General features: G+C 50.1%; 1 protein-coding gene across 5 annotated transcripts in view; it reads right to left on the reverse strand.

Annotated features, from left to right (window-relative positions):
- Positions 1 to 21,565, reverse strand: part of Ntng2 (netrin G2) — a 59,433-nt gene that overhangs the window by 6,269 nt on the left and 31,599 nt on the right. For all 5 annotated transcript variants that reach the window (XM_051185010.1, XM_051185008.1, XM_051185009.1 and 2 more), the window contains exons 5-6: positions 6,410 to 6,582; positions 4,161 to 4,187 (exon numbers count right to left, since the gene is read on the reverse strand). In XM_051185010.1, the coding sequence (XP_051040967.1) occupies positions 4,161 to 4,187; positions 6,410 to 6,582 (200 nt within the window). The remainder of the gene's footprint in view (positions 1 to 4,160; positions 4,188 to 6,409; positions 6,583 to 21,565) is intronic.

Genomic DNA, 21,565 nt, shown 5'->3' on the forward strand with positions numbered 1-21,565 from the left:
TGTAAAAAGCGACACTACAGCCTCTGTCTACATTGGCCAAAGGACCTGGCTCCAAATTCACTACAGAGACAGCATCTATGCTACTGCAGCCTGCAGAGGATGTGCACACACTGGCAGCTGACGAGAGGAGGCCCCCATGCCTGAGGCTCTGTGGGCTTTGCATAGTCCTGCCTTCACTGGGACACTGCCTTCAAAGACTCTTCCCTCTTTGTGTGGTTTCTGTTACAGCTTGAAGGCCAGTTGGAACAAGTCCTGTGTGTGAAACCTCAGGCTGATAGCAGTGCTGGGGGACAGTGTCCTGGTGAGGATGCTAGACACATTGAGAAAGGTTCTAGACAGCACAGAGTGTCCTCCGATGTCTAACTCACCTCTCTGATCACTGCCCTTCCACCCTCTGATCCTTGCCTTGAGGATCAAGGGACCTCATCATGGGTCACCAACTCCCCCACCCTCGACATTCAGTTTCCAGAGCCGGACACAAAGCAAGGAGTACAGGCAGTAATCACTTTTCCAAATTCAAAGGACAGAACTGGGAGAAGGTTTGTGTGTGTGTGTGTGTGTGTGTGTGTGTGTGTGTGTTGGGGAGGCATCAAGGGGAAGCTGATGCCTTCCCTTTTGGAAAAGGATTACCCATGGTGACTGATGGAGAAAGAAAAAGAAATTCTAACAGTTAAAAACAGCAGGAGATTCCCAGCTGGGAGCCTGAAGCCTTTGGACATCAAATTGACATTAATATGGTATTCAGTGAAGAAACAAGGCTGCAGGACCCAAATTGGCAAGGGCTTAATTAAGAGCCCTGGTAAATCCACCCCGAAGGCATCTTGCTTCTGAGCTTGTCTCCCCCCTGACCCTCATGAGGAGGCTGGGGAGGATTAGGGGCTTCCAGCACAGAGCTGCCTTCTAGAGGTTTGACACTGGCAGGAGACAGAAACATCTGGGGCTGGGTTTCAAGACACAGCTTGGCTGCAGGCAAAGATAACCTGGTGGAAGGTGCTGGGTCCAGGAAGAGAAAGCTGCCTGGGTTTTTCTGGGACACGCTCAGGTGTCCTGTGTTGTGTGCCAAGACTAGACAAGGGACTTTTGGGACCAAGAGATCATGCTGGCTAAGTCTTAATGGTTGGACCACTTCCAAGCACCTGAGACTTCAGGGCAGTAGCCCCAAGTGGCAGAGGAGGCAGGGAGTGAATGGAGTCAGTCCTGTGTTCCAGCTTGGCCTGTGTGTTCCCTGGAACCTTGGGAAGCTGTCTTTTCCTTCCTTCTTTCCTTCCTTCTCTCCTTCCTGCCTTTCTTCCTTCTTTCCTTCCCTCCTTTCTTCCTCTCTCACTTTCTCTCTTTTTTTCTTGCTTTCTCTTTTCTTTCTTAAAAACAGTTTTATTGAGGTATAATTTGTATACCATAGCTGCAGGACTTCTCTTCAAGCCTCAATCCCCTCCCCCAGTGAGGCCGGGAAGATAATGCTATGCTGTGCAGCCAACTAGACACCCAAATGCAAGTAGCGTCCAGACCAAAGGTCATGGTACAAGCTTCATTGGCCACGCACACACGAGCTAAGGATGTCCTAGATGAGAAGGGACAGGCAACTGGCTATTACCTTGAAGCCACCCCCTGCTCTTAATGCTTAGCCATTCAGCACAGGACTAAGAATTGCAGATCTGATACTCATTGGGAGTTTGTTATTGCAGCCTGGAGGATGGGCAAGCCTCCTGCTCCCTAGCAAAATCCTGGAGTCAGCCAGCCCTGCATTTCAGGGGTCTCTCATAACTCAGACCCTCTCCTTCTAGAGAGATCTCACTGGGCTCCCTGTCATCTCATATTTAATTTCCAACTTCAGTCTTCTCCACACAGTCTCCAAGTGGGTTCAAGGTCCTTCAGTATCTGACAGCCAGTGCCTGTCCTTGCCCTCCATGGACCACCTGTCAGTTGCAGTCAGAGCACCCTGACCCTTCCTGGTAGTTTTTGTTCCCCTTTGCCCACCACAGGCTCAACAAAGTACAAAGGTCTCCAGCAGCAGCTAGGCCTCGAAGTCCAGACTCCTCCACCTCAGAGAGGTTCCTGGCAGCAAGAGGTTCCTCTGAAAGTCTTCCTCTCCTGGTCCAGCCCCCTGCATGTCCCCATGGAGAGGAGGGGTTCAGAGAAAGCTATGGTACAGTCCTGGGAAGGTGACTTTCTCAAGGCTGTCAGGAGATCTGGAAAGACCACCCTGAGCAGCAGACAGAGACAAGATAGAGTGTAGGTTGACCCCTTCCCCAGCTGCTGGAGGGATCTCTGTCCTCAGATGTCACCTGCCAGGGACAAGGAGTGCCTAGGCAGGGACAATGGATGAGAGAGAAGAAAGATCCAAGGAACAAGGAGCTGCCATCATCTCCTGAGAAGGGTGGGGGAGGGTGTTCTACTGGAGCTAGAGGGACATTAGTTGGCCACTATCTTGTTGGTACCCTCTGGAAGGAGGAACCCTTTTAGATTCCCAGCATCCACAGTGGACTAGACCTGGTAAGACCTCCCCAGATGAGTTGAGAGGGTCACACCAGGATCCCATGCTACTTGGATGCATAAACCCTGCTTTGGGAGGGCAAACAGCCAGCCAAGTCTGTAGGCCTGTATGTAGTTACTGCTGTAAGGCAGGAAGCTGGCCTGGGCCTGTCTCTGCTCCCAAATGTTTAAGAATCTGCTTCTTCCCACGGCTCTTCCTGCCCTGATCTCTTCTACTAATCTTGCTCTGTTCTCCCCACTGGCCAGCAGCTGGACAGAGGACCTAGTAGATGGCCAGGAAGGGGCAGAGCCCGAGCCAGCTCCAAGGATGGATGACAAAGCATGTCTGGGTGACAAGGTTCCATCTCTGGCTGAATATCTGGGTGAATTTGCTGCCATGAGCCCCCTGTCCCCTTGGCCACTCTGCTCTCTGCGCCCTTCTTTACAATGCTTGGAGGAACTAGAAGATTCCAGTAGCCTCCGTGGTTGCTTTGGCCAGGACTCCTGGCTGGGATGGTTTCCTGAGATGGCCTGGGGGCCCCTCAGCCAGCACTTTAATGGGGCTAGTATGCTTACAGTTTCTACTCTAAGAAGCAAGCAAGTGTTGCTCTTCCCTGGGTGAGGGAGGCAAGAAGGGAGCGAGCAGGCATCCCTGGATGTATTCTCATACCTACCTGTGGACTGTGGGGTGCTGGGGGCTGTAGAGACCTGGGTGGTAGATGTGGAGGGGATAGAAGTGATAGGGCCCCTCTTTGTGGCCTCAGCGGCCATAGGGACTTTGGGGGCAGGGTCTTTGCTGGACCTGCTGGTACCTGGCAAGACATGGAGAAAGCAAGAAAGGCTGGAGTAGGGGCATCCCAGAGAAGTCTTCTCTTGCTCTGATGTTGGGGGCAAATATCAGCGATGCATGCAGAGTCCAGTTTCCTTCTGTCCACTAGCATCCCAGAGAGGGGCCATCCTGACTGAGGCAGGACAAAGTCAGTACATATCCACACTGAAAAATGATGATATTTGTCTTGGAAGCATCCTTGAGGCTCTGCCAGTTTGACACTGACAAGCCCTTTCCTTCTGATTCTTGGAGTAGGTAGATCTTTTGGGGCAGGGGGTGAGTTTGTAATGTCTAAATGAGATGCTGCAGTGCTCTGCTCTGCACAGCCACCTGGCTCCACTAAACACTTAGCCTTAGTGGGACCATGTGGATGGGAGTCAGCAGGCACCCACATCAGACATCCCCACCATTCTTGGGGCTTCAGAGACACCTACACTCTTGCAGATGCCCCTCCCCAGTCCGACACACCCCAGACATCTAAAGCATCAGAATCTTAGCTTGCCCCTCCAGCCTATGGTAGAGCAGGCCGTCTGTAGAGACTGCCTGGAGGAGGTATCAAATGGTCAAACTCAGAGGATAGACACTACCACTAGTAGAGAAGGCCCCCTGTTCTTGGCTGTGTACAAAGGACAGAATGGAATGTGGCAGGACAGGAGAGTGTCCACTCAGGGGTCAGGGGACCACAAATGCACGAAGGCCCTGTCCTTCTTCCAAAGCAGCATGAGAAAGCTTCTAGGCGACCTGGGGTTAGAGGTGGAGAAGCAGATGACTGTGATTAGATGCAGGGAACATAGGCCAAGCCTGTTCATGTCTGCTCTCCAGGCCCAGCCCCGGAGTATCTTACTGAGTGCGGCATACTTACTGCCAAAAGCGGAGCCCGCAGCAGCACCTGGAGGGGCACAGGAGGGTAACAGGGTTAGACACAGGCCTGGCCACTCCCACCTGGTACAGGACAGTGGACAAGGCAGGGGGAGCCCACACAAATGTCCTCCCGCCCCACTAAAGGGAAGGAGACTTAGAGCCCCTGAGACTGCCGGGTCACAGCGGCAGCCTCTGGACCCACCCACACGGATGGGGACTCTCACCACTGACTGCCTGAAGACTGCTTTTAGTCCACTTTGCAGAAGGGACACTGAACTATTTCTTCCCCAGGACATTGAGACAAACGTTCCCTCCTGTTTAATCCTAACTTTCAAGATCTCTAAGGCAGGATAATATCCCCAAGGACAGAGATATCAACAGGGAATAGGAGGTGTGTGGCCTGCTGGGAGACACAGTAGTGTGAGAGGCTGAATCCAGGTCTCTCGGTGTTCTGAGTCACTGTGGGAAAGGAACCATCGCTGAGTGGAACTGTCACAGTCACAAATGGAAGGGGTCAGCCATGGTCTTTCCTTAGGAATTTTCTGAGAAAGGACTTGTGGGGACAGTGGGCTGGGTGGGGCTCCTGTTTCTCCCAATCCCTACATACCCAGCAGGTACCACATGCATGAGACACGGAAGAGCTTGGGAGTATGAGCTGAAGCAAGGACTCAGATGCTAGGAGTGGGGTGCAGGGGAAATGTGACCCCTGAGCTTGGCCTTGAGGGTGAGAAAAGCATGAGGGTACAGTAGGACGATCCAACCCCAAAAGACTGCGTGTAGAGGACTTTGGCTTTGGGCTGGGGAGTGAGGTAGGGAGAGGGTAGGTTGATCGCACAGGGGTGAGGGTAGGGGGTTGGGGAGGGGGGACTGACAGCTTAGGGTTTCGCTCCTGAGGCTTTGAAGTAGATGGGTATCTAGGAGGGGGTGCCCCCTGTGATTGTGACGAGGAGGTCCCAGAGAGGAGGTAGATAGAGGGAAGTGGGTGTGAGCTGGGGGAAGGTTCCTAAAGCAGGGAGGAGATAAGACACACAAAAGCCACTCTGGGGCTGTTTGACAGGACATGAGGACAGTGGCCCTCCCAGGTATTCTGCAGGTAGGAGTCTTGGTCTGTGATGGTGGAGGTAAAAGTTGGGAGGCTGAGGAAGGAACTGAGCACACATGATGTGGTGGGGTATGGCTGTAGGGCAGATGGAAGGGAGACAAGCCCACCAGTGAGAGGTGGCAACAAGGACTAAAGGAAGGTTCAGTAGACAAAGAGATGGGGAGAGGCACCCAGGAGGAGGGAGCTAGATAGGGGGCAGGCCAGCAGCCCACCAAGCCCCCTCTGTGCCTTTGAAGACCCTTGAGTGCCTTGCGGTGCTTGGCAAGTCATGTCTTCAAAGGCTTGTCACAGTGCTGGCTGTAGCCCACGCGCGCCATGCCTGTCACTGTCTGCCTTGACTCAGTTTTCAGCTTTGATCAGTCTAAAGCTGCATGAATCTTTTAGGAGTGAGGGAGGGTGCCAGATGGGACATGAGATTTGGGAACTATGTGGACCCTGGCTTTGTCACCGGGTCCTGTGTTGGCTGGAACTGGCTGTGGAACCAGGAGGGCACTGGGCTGGCTGGGCCTCTGGGTACTCATCTGTATGGGATGGGGGTGAGGGGGGGTAGTGGTCATGGCACTCCCATGGTATTGTAAGGGCTCAGGGAAACCATGTGGCAACTGGTCCTGGTGCAGCCTCAATCTGGAGCAGGTCATTTGGTGCATCTCATGTATCAGGGGTCTGAGAAGCCAGCCTAGGCTCTCTTCTGCTTGCACCCCAGAGACTTGCGGGAGCTGTGATTTCACGAAGCCTGTTTGGGGGTCCCTCATTCATGAGGATCCCTCAAAGAGTGCTCATGATGCAGACATGTGGGGATAAGACTGGGCTGAGAGCAGGGCCTCAGACATGAGTCTCAAAGGACACTTCTGCAAAATGTGAAAGTTAATGCTTGGCTGCCGGCAGCTAGGCTGGGGGTTCAGTGCCAGGAACACCGTGTGACATGCTGCATACACCCCATAAGCACTCATTGTTAGGGCATTCACCTAGACCTTCTGTCCAGAAACTCCACAGTCTCCTACCCTGCTCTCTCTCTCTCTCTCTCTCTCTCTCTCTCTCTCTCTCTCTCTCTATATATATATATATATATATATATATATATATATATCTATCTCACACAGTCCTGGGACACAAGATGAGGACTGCCACTGGATTAGCTACATACGTACAGGCGTTGGGAGAACCGTGGGGGAGTGGCAGGTAGGAGCCAGCCCTCCAGGCCCGTGTACGGAAGTTCTTCTTGCACTTGCCACAGTCAGGGCCTGTGGTATTGTGCTCACACTCGCACTGCAGGCTGCCCTCTCGCACTGTGCACAGGTTGGCGTGCAGGTTGCACTTGCACCTGAGGAGACCAGATGATGGGAAAGGTCAGTGAGCTCCAGAGCAGGCCTCTGGTGCAGGCAAGAACTCAGGAGCAGTAGTGGCCAGGACTGTGCTGGGCTGCCTTGGAAGGGACTCTGGAGGCCAGTGGTTCATTGCACACTCAGACTCTCCAAGACAAAGAGGACCGATGCCCACTCTCATGGTTTGGAGCCCTTTCCCAGCCAGGGGTGCTCTGGACCCCTGAGGTTGGTTCTAGCTGCCCTCTGTGGCTGGGTTCCTAGACTTCTGCTCTCAGGTGGTAGATTTCCTCATGCCAGGTGTTTCAGTAATCTGACTACCTTAACTCCTTTTTATATTAATTAGTTAATTAAATAATTATTTTATGAGACAGGGTTTCTCTGTATATCCCTGACTGTCCTGGAACCCTCTCTGTAGATCATGCTTCCCCTGAACTCAAGAGATCTGCCTGCCTCTGCCTCCAGAGTGCTGGCATTAAAGCCATGCGGCACCACCACCAGGCTTAGTTTTTATTATTTGAGAGAGCGTCTCACATAGCCCAAGCTGGTCTTGAATTAGCTACATAGCCAAGGAAGGCCTTGAACTTTTGATCTTCCCATATCCACCCCTCAAGAGCTAGGAGTATATGTACTGGCTAGCACACACATTTTTAAAAGTTAAATTCAACGTGTGTGTTTGTGTGTATGTGTGTTGGAGATTGAAACCAAGACTTTGTGCACACTAGGTAAACCCTTGACCCACTAAGCCACATTTCCCCACCCACCTTAGCTCTTAACTGAGGTGGGTAGACAGGTGTCAGGTAGGGAGCCATGCTACAGCACCCTGTCTGTGCGGAGACCTGGCTGAAGGCTACAGACCCAGGCACTTGAGGGTGACAGAAAGAACCCAGATCTTCAGCCCTGTCAATTCACCCACACATGTATTATTCACCATTTATTCAAATATTCATAGGCAGCTCATCACTGTGCAAACTGGTAAATAAAGGGAAAGCGATAAGCATGGATTCTGCCTGTCCTCCATAAGTTCTACCTCAGGGTAACCTGACATGAGGGCACGTTCCTTTTTAGGGAAGTATTTCGTGATAGAGTTGGGGGCCCTAATAATGGAGGGCTTCAGGCACTAAGTCATGATAGCCCAGAACACAGATGACCCAACCAGGAAGGGAACTTTCTAGAATTTTCACCACTAGAATCAGATTTGTCCAGATCAGAAACACCGAGGACAGAGCCCCCAAGTGGAATGCAGCCCACACAGTGCAGGCAGGTACCTGGCTGCTCGATAGATGGGTGACAGAGGATAAAGACTACGAAGAGGGGGGACCCCAGGAACCCCTTGAGGAACCTCAAAGGCTTGTCAATCCAGGGCCAGGTGCACACCTGGCTGGACCTTGGTGGAAACACACTCACTAGGGGTATTTATGACATTACTGCATATCAGCTGCCATGATGCTATCACACACTGGTTCTTAAAGTCTTTGCCTTCTAGAATAATCCAGAAATATTTACAAGTGCAGTTATGGGATAGTTGGGAGTGGCTTTTGGGTGACAGAAGGGCCACACAGTAGAGACACTAAGGAAAAAGACCTCAGATGGTGGCTGGAGCAGGGGGCTCTCTCTGTGTGTGGGGGGTGTGGGAATGTAGAGTTCAAGCTCAAAGAAAGAGAGCTGACCATGATGGTGCACACCTGCAGTCCTGGTGTTCAGGAGGCTGAAGCGGGGGATCTATGGAGTCTTTCCCCGGAAAACCAAGGCAAAACCCACAAAATTAGTGGGGAGCTGGGGAGGCAAGCAGGTGCATGTGTGCTTTATCCTGAGATGGCAGACTCCCAAGATATACTGTCAATATTTGGGAAAAGCAAATTGCGAACTTGTATGCTGAATGGAGTCTTATTTTTATTAAAATATGCAAGGAAAAATATTTATAGGGCGGCACTAATGTGGCAGGCTCTGCGCTGGAGAGTTAAATGAGTTAAGTAAGTGAAATGGTAGGCAAAGGAGATAGTGGTCCCTTCTCTGATGAGCAATGGGTGTAACTGTGAGATGATAAAAAAGCTCAGTGATGAGCCAGCAGTGGCAGGAGAGGGGGAATAGAGTGGAAAGACAAACAAACAGTGCATAAGGACAGTTTCGTCTGTCCTAAAATTGTGACAGGGACATGCCAGAATTCTAGGGAATTTTGTAAAAGTTGGACTTTAGTTAACAAACATGTTCACAATGGTAACAGCTACACCACAGAAATGTGAGATGGTGTGTCACACACTTAGGGAGAAGGGTACCCAGGAACTGGGACTGCCTTCTCGCCTGTCTGAACCTGCTCTATAGACAGCAGTATTAGTAAACAAGGGCAGGTGTCTAGCTTTTCAGCTGCACTTGCTAACTGCTGTGTGAAGTTCTACACAAAGAAGAACTTGGGGTTCCTGGCTTAGTCTGGGGGAGCAGAAAAAGGGTCCAGGAAGGACATCTCTGAATCCAAATGTGAAGAACATTCTAGAAGGGGAAACCTTCTAGAAAGAGCAAGAACACGAGGAGGTGCCTGGGATGGAGAGGAGACTCATATGGTGGTAGTTGGGGGTGTCCTACTGGGGCTCAATGGGCTAGCTGACATTTTACAGCATGGTGGCTGCTCTGGGCACATGGATTTGTCTGGGTACCAAAGCAAGGCAGGGAACCAGCAGGTATCTTGGGTTCCTGTCATACCTGGTGAATAGCATCATTTCATAAAGACTGTTGCTGGGATCTGGGGAGTGGCATGCCAGGCCCTGGATTCTATGCTCCTCATGAGGTTGGGGAAGATGTCTGCTGAATCCTGACCTCTTATCATGTTTCCCCTGCCAGCATGGGCTGGGTGATGCCCTGTGTTCCTCGACCCCACTTCTTATCCTCCCAGGAAGCCCATCACCCTGGCCTCCTCATGTCCACAGTTTGCACAGCTAATGCCCCTTGGACTTTCAGTCTGGTCAGACCCTTCATCATGTCTTCTTACCTCTGTCTTTCTCTTTCCATGTCACTAGGAACAGGGCTCAGCAGGGGGACACCTGGGGCAGGGATGTGGAAGGCAAACCCCACCAAATACCCACTATCTGCTGGGCTGTCCAGGTTGCCTGCCTTCATGGCCTTCTGTGCACATGTCATCCTGATATGTAAGGGAATTGAGGTACAGGAGGCCCCCATTTATGGTGTTTTCTCCCTCAGTTTTTTGACTGTATGATGGGCAGAGGCATATCCAGGAAGTCATTTTGTTTACACTCATACAGAATGCAATAAGCTTCACCAGCTATTTGATGTTTTGTTATAAGACAAACTTAGTGTGTGGGTGAGTCTATCTAACTATGGACTAGTTAGTGGGAATGTGTTTAAGGTAGGCTACACTAAGCTGATGTTCAGTTGATGAGGGTCCATTAGAGCACAGCTCCATTGTAAACTAAAGTGCTATACATTCAAGTGATGAAATATTACACAGTCATGAATGTGCATGTTAAGGACTATTTCCAGCTGCAAGACCATCCTGAATGTGAGGGCAAAAGGCCACATGCTCTCATTCCACACTCCACTGTCACCTTCCTCTTGTAGATTAGGACATGGAGCCAGAATCAAACTCTAGAAGTCACAGGGTTCACACAGGACAGAGCATGGATCATGACAAAGGAAGACACCAGAGCAGTCACAGTGAAGTCCCAGTTCTATATCCCAGTGGGGAGTTCATGCCTGTAATCAGCACTGAGGCAGGAGGATTGCTACAAGGCCAGCCTGGGTTATGAAGTGGAGTTTCAGGTCAGCCTGAACTACATTGTGAGATGCTGTCTAACCTCCCCCTTAATGACACACACATAAACACACACACACACACACACACACACACACACACACACACACACACACTGTACCCTAAAGCCCAAAAGAGAGGCACGTGGTGGAAGGAGGAGCAGGATTTCAAATGATTTCTACTTTGGGTGTGTACAGCAACACTTTTCCAAATGATCTTACAACATAAAACACATATGACACATTGGTCCAAACCCTTAGAAGGTCCAGATTAGACTGACTTGTATCATAACTGTGGAGATTATTTTGGATGTTAATTGATGCAGGAGGACTCAGTCTATGGTGGTTAGCACCATTCCTGGGCAAGTGGTCCTAGGTTGTATAAGGAAACTAACTATGCATGAGCCTGTGTGAGCCAGCAAGCAGTGTCCTCCATGGTTTCTGCTATACTCCTGTGGCTGTGAGTGAATTCTGGTTGAAGGTAATGTTATGTGAAATAACAAAGCCTCATTTCATGCTTAGACATCTCATAATGATGAACTGTGACCTGGAAGTGTAAGCCAAACAATTCTTTTCCTCCCCAGGTTCAAGTGCTTTGTCACAGTGACAGAAAGGAAACCAGGACAGATACTGTGCCAGCAATGTCAGCTGTCAATCACCCAGGGCCTCTAGGAATGCCTGGGGATGGTGGGTAAATCTTGATTGTATTCATTGAGTTGGGAGGACCTGCCCACTGTGGGTGGTGCCACTCCCTGGCTGGTACCCTGTAGAAAAGGAGCTGAACTGTAGTATGCGTTCATCTTCATTTCTTTCTGCTTCCTGGCAGTGCATGTGATGTGCCCAGCTGCTTTAGGGGCTGCCTTGACTTTGTGGCCATCATGGACTGTCCTCTTGAACTGTGGGTCAGGATAAACCTTTGCTTTCTTAAGTTGCTTTTGTCCTGTGTTTTGTCACAGTCCCAAGGAAACACAGACAGATGTCTAGCCTGTGTCCGTTTACATACACTGTCCTTCTGTAGCTGGCTCTGCCCCATGAGCTCTCTTTGCAGTTCTGATGAGCATGAAGAAGTCAGTTTACTCCTCCAAAGGTAGATGGGAGGCACTAGCTGGCATTGTGAGTTCTTCCTTTTGGGAACACTGGGCCCCAGGAATCTAGGGTGTCAGAAATCCATGTAAAAAAAAGGTCCCATGAGAGGTTGCAGAGATGGCTCAGCGAGATGACTCAGAGATTAAAAGAACTAGCTGTTCTTCCAGAGGAACCAGGTTCAATTCCCTGTACCCACATGGCAGCTTACTACTGTCTGTAACTCCAGTTCCAGGGGACCTGACACCCTCACACCAATGCACATAAAATAAAAGTTAAATAATTTTTTTAAAAATGTCCTGTGCCTGAGCCTCTTTGGTCAAACATGTAGTATTACACTTCCAACAACCCAATTCATGGTACATATTAGTGTACCAAAGTCCCTGACAAGTTCTTTGGGAAAGAAATCTGTTTGACAAAAATTTGTTTGCAAAATGTACCTGACCTCCAAAGGTTTCCTTCTTTTGAATTCTTATTTAAGACCCTGCTGATCTAGCTGGAGGGGAACACCCAGTTGTAGAAGACCAGTAGTATATTCCACACCTCTGGCCTGAGGAGGGGATATTTTTAGACATCAGCTATGTAGAGAAAAGATTGCCATCAACTTTGGGTGATAACATTGACCTTGGCTTATTAAAAATGTATAAAAGATCAGTTGTGTCTGAGAAGCAGATTGTGTCCATGCTAACAGGAAGGCTGGCTGCTAGAGCCCAGTGGCCTGGGTGGCACAGGAGGGGAGTGACTTGTCCAGGGCCATGCAGTGGGTCCTTCATAACTAGGCCCAACCCTGCTCTGCCAGCACACAAAAGGCATCCTGGTCTGGGCAGTACCATAAGGAGCAGGAGAGCTGCCCTGGCTGGCATAAGGGAGGCTGTCCAAGGACTATTGGTCTATACCATCCTTGCTAATGGCAGGGGCTCCTCTTTCTCCTGACTTCACAAATACCCCTGGATGACATTGCTTCTATGTGTGGGGGTGGTGGGTTCGGGGGCTTCATGTTACTCTCTCTTCCCTCTCCCTACCTCTGTTTGCCTGAGTGCTCACCTTGCTGCCCTCCGGGCCTTTGCACATACAGTTTCCTCTGCCTGGCCCCTGCGGCAAGGCTTTCCCCTCTTCCAAAGCTAACATTTTGAGGCAGTGGTGGCAAGTTGAACAACAATGTCATTTATTTGAGGAAGCCTCTGTCAGCCTTGCTTCCTATCAGCCCTGCTATGCCTCAACATCACTCCCCTAAAACACACTCAGAGTTGCTTCCTATGGCGGGGTGCTTGAGGCAATCCGGGGAGATAATGCACGAGAGGTTAAATGTTAAATGTAACCCTGCTCACTCTAGGATACACATGCAAAAGAAATGAAGCCTGTTCTTGAATTCCTGCATCCCAAAGCTGGAGACCACCCCAATACTTATTTACAAATACATGAAATGAAGTATATACAGAAAATAGAATGTTATTCTGTCATAAAGGGAAGGAAGTGCTGGTTCATGCTGCACCTGGATGAAGCTTGAAAGTGTGATGATAAGCAAAATAAGCCAGACACATTGTATAAGTCAGTTCCCACTAACTGTTCATAGAGGCCAGAGTGCACAGACAGAAAGTGGCTGGACTTATGGGGAGAGTGGGGACTGCGGCAGCAGGATTTCCTCCTAGGTGGTGAAAATGTCTTAAAATTGCTACATGTGCTGGCGTACACCCTTAATCCCAGCGCTCTAGAGGTAGAGGCAGCCAAGATCTCTGTGAGTGTTTGGCCAGCCTGGTTTATACAGACAGACCCTATCTCAAGTGGGGGAGGGTTTTTTTTTTTTTTTTTTTTTGATGGTCTCAAATAAACGAGACTAGCCTTAAACTCCCTATGTAACCAAGGCTGAAACGTTTTTATTACACTTATTTATTTTGTGTGTGGATATGCCACAGAGCGTGTGTGGTGGTCAGAGCACAGCTTTCAAACATCTGTGCCCTCCTTCACTGTGTGCTACCCAGGGATGGAACTCATGCCGCTAGGCTTGGTGGCCCGGGTCATTTCACCAGTCCCCTGTGAATCTTAAAGGGCACTACATCACACGTTAAAAGGGTACACGTACGGTGTGTGGATTCTGTCTCAGCAGAAGGGAGGAGAGTGGGTAAGTCAGGTGAGCAACTGTAGCCCCAGACTTGGCTCAATAGCAATGTCTGTCCATCAGCCATAGGAGACTTGTCCTCTCTGGCTTTCAAAGGTTCTGGGTAAAGACACATGACCCTGAAGTTCTCACTTGGAGCTCTTTTACAATTCTCCCTCAAATATGCAGATGGTGAAACTGGGGCCTGGGAATGCCATAGAAGCTCTGAGGGTCACAGTAGACTAAAGGTGGCACCAGACTGGGAGTTCAGAAGTCAACCAGGCCCACAGCTGCTCTCCATGGCAGACCACCCAGTAGTCCTAGAGCCAAGGCAGACATGGGGAGGCTCGGCAGGGGTCAGGGCTTCTGCCCAGCACAGGTACACACATTATCAGCCAACCTGGGTTTCCATTTGCTCATCTTTAGAATGGGAGCAAAAATCCCCTCTTTGTATGAGTTGTCAGGGAAACCAGTAACACTTTCCATTCATGCGTGAAGAAGTGAGTGAGGGAATGATGGACAGGAAGCCGGGGCATGTCCTGTGGTTCAGGCACATGTATGTAAGGCTAGTTCCTTCTTCTTTCTTTCCCTGAGCCTGGGAGGAGGTGGACCTGTTCCTTGGGCCCCGCTAGCCACTTACTCTTGTAGACATAGGAAAGACCTTTACCCTGCCTCAGCATCCTAATCTGTAAGGTGCTACAGAAGGGGGTGCATGAGAATAATTCCATTATATCACTACTGAGGAGGATCAGAAGTCCAAGGTCATCCTTTGCTACACACAGAATAGGAGGCCAGCCTAGGCTATACAAGACCCTGTCTCAAAAGAGGAAGTGGGAGAGGGAATAATTAAAAATCACATGTTCATTGAATGCTGATTCCATTTCTGGCAGCGGGGCAGCACCGGAGGTATAATTGTCTGGCTCTCAGACAGACATGAGCTCCCAGAAGTGCAATGGCCCCACCCCATCCCAGGCACAGACATCTTTCCCCCGGCTCAGGCCTTTGTCCTGTGATTTTCCTTCTCTAATCTAGAAGACCCTCGGGAGATGAAGTAAGGAACATACATAAGCAAACACGTGAGCAATTCAGAGCCCTGCTACCCAGCAGCACCTGCATTATTAACTGGACCCTGAGAATACCCACAAGGCCCCACTCCTCCCCTTTCCAGGGTGAGAAGGCAGGACCCCCACCCCCACCCAGGTCTCCGGGAGCAGTAGAGGGCTGTGGAGTAGATAGATGTGCAGCCTGGCCTTTAGGAGCAAGCGTTGCTGCCCCATGATCTCCAGGTAGGGATCTAAGCTCCACCTTCATGTCCACACCCTGTGGCTGGCCCAGGCCCCTGGCGGCTGCCTCCTCACCTCAGGTGCCGCTCCTTCATCCAGGATCATTTCTTCCAAGGGTCTCTTAACTGATTTTGACCTTGAAAACCAGTTCATCAGGAAACCATGGCTGGGCTGCCTTCCCCTACTGCTAAGTTCTTCTCAGTTTAGCCATTAAATTATTAAATCCTGAAGAAAGGGACAGTGTGTGTGGGGTGGAGGTCAGCCTGCAGGCCCCGTCAGGGCAGCTGGATACTCCATTCCTATCCTCATTATTAGGATGGTGGGGGTTGAGGGGGCTCACTCTCTCAGTGCTGACTTAGCAGCTACCTTTTGGCCCAGACCTCATGGTTGATTCTCTGGGTGGCCTTGAAGAGTTACTTCTCTGGGTCTCAGTTGTGAAAGGAGTAGTTGAATCAGACTCCGGATTTTCAATCTTGTCATTAAAATGTCCCAAGTGCCTAAAAACACACTGTCTGACTAGGGAGCAAGCTCTTTACTTCTGTGGGGAGGGGGAGGGGAGGAGGGAGGAAGGAAGGGAGAGAAAGATGGAAGGAGGGAGAGAGGAAGGGAGAAGAAACAAGGGAAAGAAAGAGAAAGAGGGGGAAAGGAGTCGAGAGGGAGGTTGGAGGAGAGAGGAGGAGAAGTTCAAATCCTAGCCCTTGGTGCTATGTAAACATGATAGCCAGTGTCTGGGTAGCCAGTGGCCTGTGGACGTGGCAGTCAGCTCTTCCTATGGGAGGGGATAGGCTGGTCTATGCAGAGGGCTGGTAACACTTGCTATGATTGAGAGCCAGCAAGCACAGAGGCCCGGGGAATGAGGGAGATAGACTTTCCAGCCTCTCACGGTGCCTCCAAAGGACAGCCCCCATGTCTCAGTGGCTGGCAGATGTGACTGGCTTGAGACCTCTAGGGTCCCCTGAAGGGTGGAGGACATAGCGTCTAACTTCTTGAAACCACTTCCATGGGGAGCCCTAACCTCTGTGGATGACACGCAGTTGCTGGCGGGGAGCTATGAGGCACGCCTATACCAGAGGCAGGAGGATGGCTTGAGTCAAAAGGTTTGAGGTCAGCCTGGGCAACATGGGAGGGTTCCATGTTAACAACAGCAATACAGGATAGGAAGTGGTGTTTGAATTTCACATAAATAATGAATGGTTTTGTTCACATAATTATGTCCCATGAGACTAAGAACCATTTCCTGTTCATCTAAAGCTTGAATGTGAGAAAACGCCCAGTATTTCAGCTGCCACCCTGCTCACCCTGTAGCTCCCTCAGCTTCCTGTGGGGGTACACCTACTCACCTGCTGGACTTTATCCCTGGTCTCAGTGGTCTAGCCTATCTCGCCCTTTTATTCTGGAGTTGGCAAGTAAGTCCTGAATTAGCCCTTGGAGAACAAAACAGTTCCAAGTCAGGGCCGGGCTCACCTTCCTGGAAAGGCACATACCAGACAAGCCTAGCTCTCAGGACACGTGGCAGGCCCAGCTGGGTGTCTGACAGCCACATGGAGGACAGCAGGAACTCTGGCCTGTGCCAGGCCTGAGCGTGCCCTGCCCAGCAGGGAGGGGCAGGCAATGCCCAGGAGCTACCAGTAGGGGGCACCATCTGGGCCCAGCCTGGCACCAATGTACCACAAAAATCGTGAGTTGGCCCTTCCCTCCTCTGGGCAAGAGGAGCGGGTATTGGAGCGACTCCCAGACGTGAGGGCTGCGAAATGTAGGTCAGCTCCCAAGCCAGTGAGTGATGTCACCTGCTCCTTGGGGCAAAGAGAAGGCTGCAGGGAGTTTGGGTGAGCATGGAACAAGGGGTGCTGGAGATAGGCAGGGATGTCTCCCCTCAAGAGCTGAGCCCTAAGGGGATCATGCACTGCTACATATCCATGGGTGCCTATGTGGGAAATGGAAGAGCCCATCTCGTCTCCCTGTGAAAGGTTCTAGATAACTGGTCCCACAGCCACAGGGAACTAGATATCTAGCTAACTAGCCAAATAGAAGTCCCAAGACTGGGGAATTTGAGACTGGCAGGGTCCATAGGATGCTGCCAATCAAGACCTGAGCCCTGAGGAAGGAGCTTATGTTAAGATGCAGGCTGAGGGGCCACTGTGAGCGGCGAAGTGGCTGGACGATGCCAAGGTAATGTGGACAGATGCTGGCTGCAGCTCCTCCTGGAGCTGATGGCCGGCAATTGAGTTCATTGGTTAAATCAAATTTGGGCTTCTGTGCAAGCCCTTTTCTATTAAGTGCCCTGATATACATCACCTCTGCAGGCCCACTGATAAATCCTGTTACCCATTACGAAGCCAGACGAAGCCTCCCATGCACAGATGACAAAATACTGATTCCCTGCAGCTACCAATGACTCCTTCCCTTTAGCACTGAGCACAAACTGTGCCAACATGAGCTAACCTGCAGGCTCTCAGATAATGAACATACCCTGGGCCACTTCCTCTGGGATCCCCTGCCTCCACACCTCTGTGCTTTGCTCTCCCCTCCAAGATCTCAAGGGTTCCTTCCCACACTCTAGTTTCCTCTTTTTAACATAGGACCCTGGTCAAACAACACACATGTGCACGCACACACACAGACACACACACACACACAGACACACACACATGTGTGCCCACTCCCACATACACATAACTTTTTAAAATTCCCTCCAGAAACTTTTTTCCTTCAACCGTCGCTATTTGACTAGGTAGAATCTCCATTCCCACATTACCTCAACTTAGAAACCCAGGACTCACCCAGGAAATCCCTCTTTGCAGCCCACATCTGCTAACCCTGTCAACTCTACCACCAGAAGCTATCCTAAGGTGGCCAGTTACTTGCTCCCTTCATGATCACCTTCCACCATTAGACCCAGTCAGGGCTGCTATGGGGCATGACCTCATGTGCTCCCCTAGTCTTCCCCTGCCTTTGTCACTGTGATCAGAGGCCAGGCCATGCTTGCTCACCTCATCTCTCCTCAGACTGCCACTAAAACCATTGTCTCACGCTAGCCGTAGGGACCACTGCCACCCAGCTCTGCCTGCAAGTGTTTCCCTTTCGTGCTCACCCACCACATCTCAATCACTATCACCCAGTCAGGCTGAGTCCTTAGAACCTCTTACACCCATCTTGGACACGGCTTCTTGCACCTGCTGCCCCTTGCTGGGAATGGCTCCCCTCTTCCATTTACCCTTCAATTTCTCCTTGAAGGTCACCTCCTGACTACGTGTGTCCAGTTCTCAGCTTGTCCCAGCATTTCCTTGTGTTTTCATCGGTTCAGTTTCCACATGTGGCTTTGGTTTGTCCCATGCTCTTCCTTTTAGAGTGTTCAGTGCCTCAACACTTTTGACCTGCAGCACCTGCTCACACCCAGCAGGGTATAGGGGACACCATGGGTTAATTTCTGCCACCATCACCCCACAGATATGTGACCTCTATGGAAGCATGATCATCTTATTAAAGACGATACCAGCTTGGATAGGTGAGCAAACCCTGTGCTCAGAATCTTTACAAAGACAGGCAAGACTCAGTGAGAGGCAAGTTGAGAGGAGAAGGAGGCTGCAAAGACCCAGTGGCACAAAGAGTGCCAAGGCTGCCCCAGACCTCAGAGAACCTGGCACCTCACTGTCTGGTCAGAAAAGGTGGGAAAGCTCTCCTTCAGGTGTCAGGGCCCTGGCACTTTGTCACGGTAATGACTGAGAAACTACTGGTAAATTAACAAGGGATGAGAAATGTCAGAGGGGAATTCCAGAAACAAGGGACCAGGGAGCCTAGGCAGGTATGTTGCCAGCAAGAGACACCATCCTTGGAGCAACTGTTAGACTCCCAAATGTCCTGGTATCCCAGCCAAACCCCAGGCTCCTAGTTCCTCTCTGCAGAGAGTGGGTCCACCCCACCCAGTGCTTGAACAGAACCCAGAGGGGCCTTGGGAGCCACAGGCCTTGTACACATGACTCAGCCTGGCTCTGCTAACCCAACTCTCAGTGGTTGGACAAGCTTATACATGTTCTCCTTGAAATAAGGCACAGGGCAGGAGGGTGGATGAGAGGCAGTTAAAGATAAATGATTGTGCCTGTCATGGTGAGTGTTGTCAGCTTGACAGAATCTAGAGTCACCCATAAAACAAGATTCTGTCCACCTGGGGACAATTACCAAGATTACCAATAGCATGGAGGATGCCTGTGAGGAATTACCCTTAGATGATGTGAGAAGACCCACCCTGATTGCAGGCAGGACCATTCTGTGGGCAGGGATCCTGAACTACACAAGCAGCATGTATTCATTTCTCTGCTTCCTGATTATAGGTCATGTGACCAAGTTCCTGCTGTCTCTACTTCCTACTATGATGGGTTGTAACCTTGACCTGTGAGCTAAAACAAACCTTTCTCTTTTTAGTTGTCTTTATCAGTGTATGTTCTCTCTCTCTCTCTCTCTCTCTCTCTCTCTCTCACACACACACACACACACACACACACACACACACACACAAAATACATAGGGGGTCAAGAGTCTTTTGAAGAACAAGTTCCATGTGGGCCCTTTCCTGAGAAGACCTCACATGCAAACACTTAGAACACATTTCTTGGGAGTTCTCAGACCCTCTGTCCTCCTAAGAGCCCACAGGTCCAGGTAGGAGGACCCTCTGGCTCCTTGCAAGCCAGAGCTTCTCCTCTGTGCTCATGACAGCTGATGCTGACTTTTGTTCCCCAGTGGCTTGAGCATGCCTACACACTCTTCAGGGACAAGTTCATTTACACTTCATGGTCACTGTCTCTGTTCTACGAGGTGGGAAGGAGGACAGATAGATTAGGTCTCCTGTTTTAATTGGTCACAACTGACACTAGATTTTTTACTTGGACAGTACAATATGGGAAGCCATTTAGCCAGCCAGCCAGCCACCTATCGTTCTATACACCCACCTACCTATCCATCTATCCAGTCACCCATTTGTCCACCCACCCGTCTATCATCCATCTGCCATCCATCCATCCATCCATCCATCCATCCATCCATCTGTCCTCTCACCCATCCATCCATTTTAATTTTTGTGTGGTTCTGAGGGTAGACTCCAGGTCCTTGTATGTTCTAGCTAAGTGTTCTACCACTGAGCTGTGATGCCAACTCTTTCTCTTTTTTTATTTCAGAGGAGCTGTCTGCATCATTGACTATGGTGAACTGCTGATGCAATATGGGTGTATAGGTATCTCTTAGGTCCTTGCTTTAAATTCTTTTGGGTGGATCAGAAGGAGAATCAGTGGATCACATATTAATTCCATATTCAACATTTTTAGGAAACATCATTACTATTCCTACCACAGCTGGGCCATTTCACATTTCTATAAGCAACGCAGATTGTCCTGTTTTCACCAACACGTATGATTTTCTGTTTTCCAACTCTTAGCCGTTTAATGAGTATGCACAGTATTTGTTTTTCTTTTCTTCCTCCTATTTATTTATTTATTTATTTATTTATTTATTTATTTATTTATTTTGAGACAAGGTCTCTCTACATAGCCCGCCCCCCAATCCTGGAATTTACTATGTAGCCTACATTAGCCTGGGACTCACAGAAATTTATTTACCTGTCTCCGCCTCCCAAGTGCTGGGTTTCAAGGTGTGTGCAACCACACCCAGCCCTCCACCTCTTTTATTTGAGATAGTGTCTCACTATGTAGACCAGGCTGGCCTCAAACTCACAAAGATCCACCTACTCTGCCCTGAGTACTGGGAATACCAGCCCCATCCATTTCTTAACCTCCAGCCACCACTTTCCCATTTTGCAATGGTGAAACAATCATCTGGGGGCAGGGCTCAATGAGGAAACCACAGAAAAGTCAAGGGGCCAGTAGCCTGAGAAACTCGCTCTATAAGTGACAGTCACTATTGCTGAGGGACAGATCCATTCTCCCTAGCCATTCAGAGTTCTCTTCACACTCATGTTTGCAGTAGGGGGTCAAAGGAGACAGGCACAGGGTGAGTAGAAAGGCACCTTCCCTCCTGTTCCCTGCCTGCCCCCGGCAGAGGTTTTCTTCTCTCTGTCATTTCTATTCTTGTCCTGTGACTGCATCTCCAGTTACTGGAGATCAATAGGGACAGGAGGTTTATGAAAAAAAAAACAGGGAGGCAAGAGAGGGGGCAGGGTCAAGGGAGAAGACCAGGGTGGGTGTGGCTCAGAGCCCACAGTGACAGCTCTCCTCCAGACCTAGTGAAGATGCAGGGATCAAGCAGGTTCCCTCTGTATCGAGGGTTGTGGCCCCTCCCAGAGTAAAAGAGGGCAAAACACAGCCAACATCTGGCACTAACCATGCTGAGTAGGGAATCTACTGCTTTTCTGTCCCTGGGTTATAAAATCCCAGCATGGCAGGTTCCTTGGATCCTATAAGAGTTTTCTGGGCAGAAAAACCTATCTCTAGAGTAAGGTCTGGCAGTGGAAATTGGGTGGCCCCTCCACTTCCCTCTGACTCCCAGACCTGATGGGTAGCCCCCATATGTCACCCTGTTAAGGACCTGTGTGGCTGGCTACTGTCACTGATACAAGGGCACCCTGAGGATTGCAGGGTTATTTTGTTTCACATTGTCCAAAAGACTTTGGAAGGGGATGCTGGTGTCTTACAGAGCAAGAGATTCACACAAGTGCATGCTATGTGGCTTCTGTATCCTGCTGCTGTGTGCAAGGGGCTGGCTGGCTGCATTTCTCCACAGGCTACCCTCTCTCCTATTGCCTCTGATGACACACTG

Source organism: Phodopus roborovskii, unplaced genomic scaffold (genome assembly GCF_943737965.1).
Source record: "Phodopus roborovskii unplaced genomic scaffold, PHOROB, whole genome shotgun sequence".
Lineage (NCBI taxonomy): Eukaryota > Metazoa > Chordata > Mammalia > Rodentia > Cricetidae > Phodopus > Phodopus roborovskii.